This window comes from Asparagus officinalis, chromosome 3, assembly GCF_001876935.1.
Source record: "Asparagus officinalis chromosome 3, Aspof.V1, whole genome shotgun sequence".
Lineage (NCBI taxonomy): Eukaryota > Viridiplantae > Streptophyta > Magnoliopsida > Asparagales > Asparagaceae > Asparagus > Asparagus officinalis.
The window spans coordinates 59,031,081-59,041,800 of NC_033796.1; the positions used below are offsets into that span (position 1 = coordinate 59,031,081).

Consider the following 10,720-nt stretch of genomic DNA (forward strand, 5'->3'; position numbering starts at 1 on the left):
GAAAAAAGTGAAAAGAAATGGAAAAAATAATAGAACTTTGTCTTAGTGCAATGAATGCTATTTGTAGATAGACCGGGTCTAAAATCCTGACGCAGGTCTAGTGAAATTCTATCATGAGGCAAAAAACAAGGAGAATTTTTTTAAAAAGGCTTTTTTAAAAAATATAATTAGTAAAATCAAACTTTTTGTAAAATCTTTTTTGGCCATGTCGTCACGTCTGGCCGAAAAGAGGTCGACTTTCCAAAATATCGACCTTAAAATACATAGGACTAGTAATCCGTGTAATTAGTTCTCGTTAGCTAAACCTTAACCATTTTAGCACAAAGTACACAGGACTACCATTTCAGACTAATCGTAATTAGCGACCACTAATTATATGGGACTACTAGTCCCGTGTTTTTTAAAGTCGATTTTTACAAAATCGACCTCTTTTTGGTCAGCCAAGATGGTGTGGGCAAAAAGAGGTCGATTTTGCTAAAAAATTTTAAAAAACATTGATTTTGCTGATATTTTTTCAAAAATGGTCTTTGTTTAAAAATTCTCCAAAAAAAACAGATCTCCTATTTTCAAAAGTTTACCAGCAACTAAAAAGGAAAATTTTATAGAAGGAACAAAACCAGAAAACAAAGTGCAGAAATTTTCAATGTTTTGGATATTTTGCATACCATTGTATGTGTCTTCCCAGAGCCAGTTTGTCCATATGCGAAAATACAAACATTATAGCCATCCATTACAGACCTAATCAGCGGTTGAGTATCCGCAAACACTTCACCTGCCAAAAATCAATCACATGAATGAAAACTTTGCATAGGAGATATAACTCATTTAGAATATAAAAATTGCACATCAGTACTCCATAGAAGCACCCATCCCAGACAAATATGAAGAATTTTTTTAATTAGTGTTAATCATGGGCAGAAGTCTTTTAGGAGAATGCACTCTTTTATGACAAAATACTATGAGAAAATGACAACCTTGCAATGATGAGTTCGTAAATTTTTCCCTTAAGGGCCTGTTTGGATTCGTAGGGGGTGAAGGGAAGTTAAGGGAAACTGAGTGAAGGGAAGGGAAGGGAAAGGAAGGGAATGGAAGGGAATTCCCTTCCCCTTGGTTACACCCCAATTTGGGGTAACAATTTTTATACTATTAGGGGGTGAACCAAGGTGAATGGAGGTGAATTAACTTCACCTCCTAAGTGTTCCCAAACAAGGTGAATGGAGGTGAATGGTTCCCCTAACTTCCCTTCACCCTCATTCCCCTCAATCCAAACAAGCCCTAAAGGAATTAAAATTTTCCTGTATAACATGAATTTCCTAAAATATAATTCCAGATAAAATCCAAATTTTAGGTAAGTAAACATACCTTGAGTGGTGTTAGCTCCAAATACTTTGTTAAATGAGAATATCTTTCTTGCATCTTTCCCTTGCTTGTGAGGATTTATAATCATAATATTTCCATTTTCACCAATATGATCAACAGTGGATTTGGTATCGGACTGATTTGATAAAAATGGCCTCACTCTACAGTACACTCTAATGTTACCTGAAACAAATCCAAAGTTTATTGTATTTCTCTCAATTACTAATAAGCTAAAGAAAAATGTCAACCACTCACATTAATCATATACCTTTAAGATCTTGCACTTGATTGTAAAGCATACGGTTTTCCTCTAGCAATTTATAATACAGAGAGGCATTGATATTTAGACCTTCCATTCGTTTTTCTGAGGTAATAACAGATGCAGTCAGATAAAAGAATCAAAATTAAACCTCCAAACTACAAACAGTATACTTTTGCATCCTTACCAAACTTTTCTAAGTCTTCTTCCCATTTCCTTTTGCTGCATTCAACTTGAACTCTCATTTCTTGAAACGATAATTTCAACTTCTGAAATCATTAGTGAAAATCAATGTTTTTTCTACCATATATGCTAAAGAAATCTGACAAGCACCAATTAAAATTTGTCACAGTTTAATAGTAAAAACTATACTGTTAAAAGGAAAAAAGAAGGTTATTCTTATTCATAAGAAAATAAATTCATGGTACATAATTGATTGCATTTTTATTTGACATAAATGTGATTTTGTAAATTTTATACTGATTGCACAATTATGTGAGATATTACCACTGTTATTGAGTATTCAGAAAACAAGTCGTTGTTTGTTAGAATTAAAAACAATTGTTATATTTATGCAACTTAATAGAAAAGTACTCTACCTCCTCAAAATACAGGTTTAAGTTAGATTAATTCAACAAATAAGTAAATTAATTCACCAAATAAGTAACATTAACCAAATCTACACAAGTACACAGACATAAAGATCACTAAATTCATGCAGTTTCGACGTTAAGTAACATTAACCAAATCTACACAAGTACACAGACATAAAGATCACTAAATTCATGCAGTTTCGACGTCTCCACCATGCTATTGTTTTACCAACAGTACACAGACATAAAGATCACTAAATTCATGCAGTTTCGACGTCTCCACCATGCTATTGTTTTACCAACAGTTCTCAGCAGGATTTTTACAGCTTTACCAAAATTTGAATATTCCATTAAAAAATGGCAAACTTCCGATCATGGTGGACATAACTGAAAAGACCTCGCAATTTACTAAAAAGTCTTAACTCAGGGAACGTGTGAGTGCTATGTTTTTATAGAGTTCATGGATTCATAAAACTCAAATGAAATATTCACCTCTAGTTGTTTCTGTTGAAGGTCAAGCCTTTCCTCATTGTTTATGTTCGAACCCAAGCTACACTTACAGAAATTTAAACAGGAATCTGAGCCACAACTCCGCAATTTTAGATGTCTAAGAATAGCTTCCATGAACTTCACCTTTGACATATTTCCACTTTCATCCTTCAACTTTTTCTTCAAAAGAGATCCAAGCTGTTGACAATAATAAAAAGTTCATAATGAATTTACTTCTCATGTTATCCTTGGAAATCCTGTCAGCAGAAATCAAATCATCTTAAACATTTACTTGATGTGTCATTGACTGGAATACTACAAAGTTGATTTACTAATTGCAAGTACACCAATGACTTTTCTGGGGGAAAAAAGCATGGGACCAATGAGATATAATCAAAATAAATTGCGAACAACTTACTGCGAAACCATCTATCGTGAATTGTGATGAAAGAATGTTTTGTAAAATTTTCAGTGTTTGAAATTTAGCATTATTTAACTTTCTTTCTTTATCCGTGTAGATTCTACTTTTGTCTGGTGAATCGTTATCCACTAGAAAAGGAGTTGATATAAAAAATTCATAAGAAACTTACCAACTTTCAGCTCCATATTGTATGATTACGGAATTAAGAAAAACTTAGTTTTGTTATTCCTCTTTAAAACAAAATGTTACTCATTTAACCCACAGTTGTTAGGACCCAACCACCTCATGCATTTGCATCCATGTATGAAAGAACATAGGCATTAATTGCCCGCCCATGGTTCCAATTAACAAATTATTACCTGATTTCTTTGAGAAGCAAGCATCAAATAGATCTCTTTAAGAGCTAAGTCCAGCACCAGATCTACCAGCTGCGATATTTTCAACAAACAAACTAAGTCAAGGGAGATTAGCAAAAGCAAACAAAGATCCGCCCTGAAGAAACATTAAATTTCGCGAGCTGGAAAATAAATAAATTAGCTGCAATACATATTCAGAAAATGCATTTTCCAGATATCAATTATGACGTAAAGCATCAAGAAGAAAAAAAAAACGCCCCCTTTGAGATCATGCAAGATAATCTGTTTAGCATAATATGGTGGATTTCCAATGAATGAAATTATGTAAACCGCTAGACTGGATGAGAACTTAATGTAAAACATAATAACAAGTTTTGCCTGACCAGAGCTATGTTAAATACTAAGTGAAGTCGTATTTTACCATTTTACATTTTCTAAGAAATATGAGTTAAGGTTATTGCTGACATTGGTTTAGACTCTTACCTACCATTGGATTTAGTGGCAACTCCTCATCCCCACCCAACTCGGTAAGAAATGCCTGCAGAAGCCGGAGCCCAAATTGATCGAACATAGAGCTGGCTTTGTTTGTTGCTTTCAACTCTTCGACCAAGTCCTCACCCAATAATCGTACAGCCTGTTCTAATTGCTGCTTGTTATCAAACAATTCGTCGCCATTCGCAATCTCAATCAATGGGGAGCTCCACCGGCTTAAAGACGTGATCTTCACAAGTCCACCATATCTCCACACACCAATTCCACCCGCTAATTTCCACTCGTGATATCCTTTGAGGCAAAGAATGCATTCTACTACCTTACTAGATGAACCTCCCTACAAAACGGGGCTAATATGCTACATAAATGTGATCTTCAACAAAACGCAATAAATTCCATTCTATTTCTGATGTGGGACAAAAATCATCGTAACTAATGAAAGAAATCGAAGGGGGGGGAAAAACCTTCTCGAGATCAGAGGCTTCAAATGTCAGCAGCTTCATCTCGGCCACCGCATCAAGAAAGTTCCTCATGTTCTCAAAGTACTGAATCGCCGACTGAGCTGCTGCATCCATCGACTCGACAGCAACAACAGGGTTCTCGACGACCTACCAAGTTCAAAAAAAAAAATATCAGCATCTCATCGAACATCGACTCGAACATTAAAGAATCTTGGCGTACTTTTGAGACAGCGCCTGGATTGACTCTGTTGAGGACGTTGCAGAGGATCAATCCGTTGCGCAATGCGAGGCAAAACTCCTCCTCCGATGGATCTCTGGCTAGGGTTTTCGAAGCTTCTCGGTCCATCTCTCTCAGCCATTGCGCTGCTTGCGATCTCCTCGCAGCTTTAAATAATGCAAAAATGAAAAGAAAAATTTAAAACTGCATTTTGATCGTGAAGAGTGAGCTAGATTTGAGATCGGTACCAGCTTCTTCGGTCTTGCGAAGAGCGAGCTCGTCGTCGTCGATGACATCGCCGGAAAAAGACATTATTTGAAAATCGCCGGCGGCGAGAAAAAAAAAAAGTGGGGAGTGGGATTCTCGTGAGTGTGTTTTGTTTGCGGGAGTGAGAATTTGAATTAAGGGATCGGCGAGGATTATTAATGTTTATAGAGGAGCAGTTGGATATGGCGTTGGATCTGCTGTTTTGGTTCGAACAGGGAGATTATATTTCGACGAATTGGAATTGGGAAGCGGGGTGGAGGAAAATGGGGCCCACTATTTTGCATTGGATATGCTGTTTAGAGTACGGTGGTGGTGAGATTCGGGCTCGATGGTCGAGGCTGTACACAACCTGATTCAAATGCGTTTCACAATATTGCAAAAGAGTTGGGGTTCTAACGGAGAGATAGCGGTGGTTTTCTCCGTCCATTATAATAGCCTCTTTTAATATAAGTGGATAAACTTTAATTCTCTTTTTAGCTCATTCGTACGAACTAATTATGAGTTTTAAACATTAAAGGAATTGCTTTAAATTTTCTGAAAAGATCATCTTCCAATCGTAAATAAGAAAACGTTCTTTCTAATTCTTTTTTCTCATTTCCCATTGTTCTCTCCTCTAAAAAAACATCCTAAAATATGATTTTGTCTTTGTATTCAGCTTGAACTTTCTAAAAATCTATGGGAGTCTTTTTGTAAACCTGTTTGAAGTTTAGAATATTTTTTCTCTAATTTTTAAAACTCATGTCATTTCGTGCAAAACACTCCTAAGTTCAGGGGTTCTTTTAAAAAAAATTTAGGACTGGTTTTTTTATTTGAGATTATTGTAAATAAAACTATTTTAATATTTTATGGAAATATCTTACAAAAAGCAATAATTGGACAACATCCAATCCTCAAATGGATTTCAATATCAACGAGAATAAAAGAAAAATAAAAGATAAAAGTCTCCTCTTTGCAAAAAAAAAATAATCATACCACAATTTTATCATTTTATATTGAACATGTTATCACATTTTGGACCAATAATAGCATATTAGTGCGAAAAAATTGACTATCTGGTACAAAAATAAATAAATATTTTAAATTACAAAAAAATAATTTAAATGTAGTATTAATATTATTTATTATTGGTCCAAAATGTGAGAACATGTTCAATATAAAATGATAAAATTGGGGTATGGGTATTTTTTTACTTTTGTTTGCAAACTTAGTATGTTTCTTTTTTGTCATGTCACGTAACCAAAAATAACAATATTGTTTATGTAGTTTCTTGACATATTTCTTTTTTATCTTTTTCAATATTTTTGTTTCTTTTGACTCTCCCCGAAATAAAATATAAAATGAATAAGACCGTCACTAACGCCGTTTACTGACGGATTAATTTGCTCTCTCCTCGGAGAGCCAGTCGTTTTAAAACATAACCAATGACAAACTGCCACGTATAGTAGTGTAGATGACTGCACAAGATCCGAGACCAGAACAATTAATATTGGCCGTGTGTATTTGAAGCCTAACCGTAGGACGAAGATCGAAGGGTTGGTAATTTTTGGACCCACCAAAAGAGACAAGGTGACAAATTAAATAGATGGGGCCCACAAAATAGGGGAGCAGTTAACGCGGCCTGTTTGTTTGAAATGATCGACCGTTGAAATCCACAAAGTTTAAAATGAGTGAGCAAAAAGCATGCGGGTGCTTATTGTGAAGTAAATGGGAATTATAATTATTTTAGTTTGTCCGCCATTAGAGAAGCAAATTTAAGAGGGAAGGGGGTGATTCTTGATGGCTTTCATTAGAAGCATAAACTTCATTAGAAGCATAAAGAAAAAGTTCCCTCCTCTCAGGTAATGGATTTTGAAATACTTTTTCCCCCCCTTTTAGAACTGATAAATGAGATGTTATTGCAAGATCATAACCAAAGCAAGTTATAATATGGCTCAACAACGCCAGATGAACGTAAATTGAAGCTACCATGAAACTTTTAAGTATTATTTTTGTATTAAATGGAAAATAAATAGAGGTTCTTATATGGTATCTCCTGTTGGATTAAATATAAACTGTGGGCACATATGTGATATTAGTGTGTAGTGCTATCCTTTAAAGTTGACCCGCGTAAAATGGTCAATCAGGTAAACTTGGTCAATGGGTATTGAATGTGTCATTGGCCAGTAGATACCAGATTGCATCTAATTTGATGAGGGGCCAAATTAGAAATTATAATAACTATTTAATAGGTTATGGTCCCTAATCTAATGGCATGTTCCATATTTCTCTTAACACCATCTAGAGAGGAATTTTAGAGAGGTCATCTAGATTAAAAGATCAACCCCTTCGGTAATCTTCTACAAATTAATTCATAGATCCATGTACGCTTCCGCATCTATTGTTAATTTCATCTTTGTATTAATCATGTGTATTAGATTGTTTTTCTAGGGTTTGTTGTTTGATTCATTTCGAAAAGCCTAGAATTATTTTGTGGTATATTTACAACAAGTGGCATCAGAGCACCATGATTAATTCTTTAAGGATCTAAGTTTTAATTTGTGTCTCTTTACCTTCAACTAAAATTCGTATGGGATCAGACTGTTGAAGGAATTACAGCATCAGCAGCAGAATCAGGAAAAACAGGCGGCGGTCGACCGGTCCGGTCGACCGCATTCGTGCACAAGGCTTCCTGTGCGTCTGGAAGGAGGTCGGTCGACCGGCCCGGTCGACCGGAATTGATCGCGGTCGACCGGGCCGGTCGACCGACGAAGCGGATATCAGTTTTTTCAGGTTTTCGACCCGGTTCGTTTTGTAAGTTCTATATATACCTAAACCTGTTTGTTTAGGGTAAGGGGTTGAACGAATTTGAGCAGCCAAAAAGAGAGAATCATTGCATCAAATTTTGAGAGAGCTTTGAGAGATCTAGAGCTTTGTTTTAGGGTTTGGTCTGAGAGATTTGTAACCCTATTTGTATTCTCTTGATTTCTAGTAGAAAGAACTCCCCCCTCCTTGCTCCGTGGACGTAGGCAACTTGCCGAACCACATAAATTGTGTGTTCTTGCTGTGATTGTGTTTTGCATATTGTTTGTGGTTTAGTTCCTAGAAAGCTTCCGCCGCGCACAACAATTGGTATCAGAGCTAGATCGACAACATGGGAGATGCAAGCACGTCAGGTTCGTCTCTAACAAAGGCGATACAGAGTCTGAGCATCAATAACACGAAGATTGATGTTCCGAAGTTTGATGGCAAGATCAATTTTGGATAGAGTCTGAGCATCAATAACACGAAGATTGATGTTCCGAAGTTTGATGGCAAGATCAATTTTGGATTGTAGAGGTGTCAGGTGATGGATGCTTTGGATGTACAGAATTTGGAGGAGACTCTTGAGTTAAAAGAGAAACCCACTGAGTTGGAGGATAAGGTTTGGAGAAAGATGAACAGTAGAGCTTGTGGTGTTATTAGGTCATGCTTGACGCCGGATCTTATTTATGATGTTATGAACGAGACGTCGGCGAAGAAGATGTGGGAAACACTCAATGAGAAATATCTTACGAAGAGCATTGAGAATCGGCTTCACTTGAAGAAGAGATTTTACCAGTTCAAGATGAAGAGAGTGGTTTCCATCAGGGAGCATGTCAACAATTTCACTAAGCTACTTTCAGATATGGCCAATGTTGATATTATAGTTGAGGATGAAGACAAGTCGATGCTACTTCTGTGTTCGTTGCCCGAAGATGATTATGGTACGTTCGTTCTCACTATGATCAATGGAAGAACTACAGTTAGCTACAAGGAGGTGACCTCAGCTTTGGTGAACTATGAGTTGAGGAAGAGTGATGGTGAATCCTCCGAGAAGGCATCGGGAGATGCGTTAGCAGTTCGAGGCCGAGATCCAAACCGTCGTCAGTTCAACCGCTCAAAGTCAAAGAATAGGAGTGCCTATAAGAGTGTTGGTAGAAATCAATGTCGGTATTGTAAAGAAGAAGGACATTGGAAGATTGACTGCCCAAAGTGGAAAGAAAAAGCCGGAAAGAATAAGGGGAAAGCTGCACAAGCTTCAGAAGTAAATGTTGCAAAAGCTATTGGTGAGCATTCAGATTCAGATTCTTCAGGCTATTCATGCCCTGCTTTACCGTCGGTTTGCTATGCGGATTCCACGGAGTGGATGATGGATTCGGGAGCTACATATCACATCTGCCCTAAGAGGGAGTGGTTTTCTAGCTTTGAGGAGCTGGAAAGAGGGGATGTCGTGCTTATGGGTAATGATCACGTATGCCCTATTGGTGGTATTGGTTCAGTCCGGATCAGGATGCATGATGGTGTAGTGAGGGAATTGAAGGAAGTGAGGTTCGTGCCGCAGTTGACGAAGAACATCATTTCTCTTGGGACTTTGGAGGCAGCAGGATATCGAGTGATCTTAGAGGATGCTACAGTGAAGGTCACGAAGGGTTCTATGGTGGTGATGCGAGGTGTCAGGGAAAACTACCTATACTACTTGAAGGGCAAGACAGTTACAGGGGGTCTGGCAGCTTCTATCACTACAGAGGAGGACACTACCACCTTATGGCACATGAGACTTGGACACACAGGAGATAAGTCCCTACAGTCATTGGCTAAACAGGGGCTATTGAAAGGTGCTAAGACCTGCAAGATGGAATTGTGTGAGCATTGTGTACTTGGGAAGAAGACTAGAGTGAAGTTCGGCACCGCTGTTCATAACACCCAAGGTACATTGGATTATATTCACACGGACGTTTGGGGTCCTTCCAAGAACACATCTCTTGGTGGGGCCAACTATTTTGTCACTTTCATTGATGATTATTCCAGGAGGAATTGGGTATACCCGATGAAGCATAAACATCAGGTCCTGGATATTTTTGTGGAGTGGAAAAAGAAAGTGGAGCTGCAGACAGGTAGAAAGGTGAAGACTCTACGTTCAGATAACGGTGGAGAGTACAAGAGTGATCCGTTTCTGCAGTTTTGCCGGGATCACGGCATTAGAAGACACTTCACAGTTCGAGAGACACCGCAACAGAACGGGGTGGCTGAGAGATTGAACCGTACCTTGCTGGAGAAGGTGCGGTGTATGATGACGCAGAGTGGATTGCCTAGATCTTTTTGGGCCGAGGCGTTGGTTTATGCGAGCCATCTTGTGAACAGGTTGCCGTGCACTGCGATAGACGGGAAGACTCCTTTGGAGCGTTGGTTTGGTTCGGAGGCTAGTGACTATGAGTCGCTTCGGATATTCGGGTGTCCAGCTTATTATCATGTCAGTGATGGTAAATTAAATCCGAGAGCGAGGAAAGCAGTCTTTGTGGGATTTAGAGATGGAGTCAAAGGCTTCAAGTTATGGGATCCACAGGACAAGAAGATAGTTATTAGCAGAGATGTCACATTTGACGAGGCGTACATGATGAGGCCTCGAACCCCTCAGCAGGTGGAGGGAGACCAGACAGGAGAGATATCGCAGCAGGTGGAGGATGATGTGACTCCACCCACTCCAGAGAACACTGTATCCATTGAGGCTCCTACAGAGGTGACACTGGGAGGAGATGAGATGACAGATGGGCAGATACAGGATACAGTAGATCATGGGACTCAGGAACAGGGTCATGTTCAGAGGACCATTGCAGCAGATAGACCGAGGAGAGAGATTCGTCGGCCAGCTAGGTATAATGATGTCATGGTCGCATATGCATTATCAGTGGAGGTCGTTGATGATATGGTTCCAGCCACATTCAGGGAGGCAGAGTCTAGCCCCGATTCGATCAGGTGGAGGGAAGCTATGGAGGAGGAGATGCGGTCTCTTCAGAAGAACGACACTTGG

General features: G+C 38.4%; 1 protein-coding gene across 2 annotated transcripts in view; it reads right to left on the reverse strand.

Moving 5' to 3' along the window:
- LOC109834201 (kinesin-like protein KIN-14F) overlaps nucleotides 1-5,030 on the reverse strand; it is an 8,354-nt gene extending 3,324 nt beyond the window's left edge. For both annotated transcript variants that reach the window (XM_020402147.1, XM_020402148.1), the window contains exons 1-10: nucleotides 4,896-5,030; nucleotides 4,651-4,814; nucleotides 4,434-4,577; nucleotides 3,965-4,306; nucleotides 3,481-3,549; nucleotides 2,704-2,898; nucleotides 1,806-1,887; nucleotides 1,628-1,723; nucleotides 1,363-1,542; nucleotides 666-772 (exon numbers count right to left, since the gene is read on the reverse strand). In XM_020402147.1, the coding sequence (XP_020257736.1) occupies nucleotides 666-772; nucleotides 1,363-1,542; nucleotides 1,628-1,723; nucleotides 1,806-1,887; nucleotides 2,704-2,898; nucleotides 3,481-3,549; nucleotides 3,965-4,306; nucleotides 4,434-4,577; nucleotides 4,651-4,814; nucleotides 4,896-4,959 (1,443 nt within the window). In that variant the 5' untranslated portion in view covers nucleotides 4,960-5,030. The remainder of the gene's footprint in view (nucleotides 1-665; nucleotides 773-1,362; nucleotides 1,543-1,627; nucleotides 1,724-1,805; nucleotides 1,888-2,703; nucleotides 2,899-3,480; nucleotides 3,550-3,964; nucleotides 4,307-4,433; nucleotides 4,578-4,650; nucleotides 4,815-4,895) is intronic.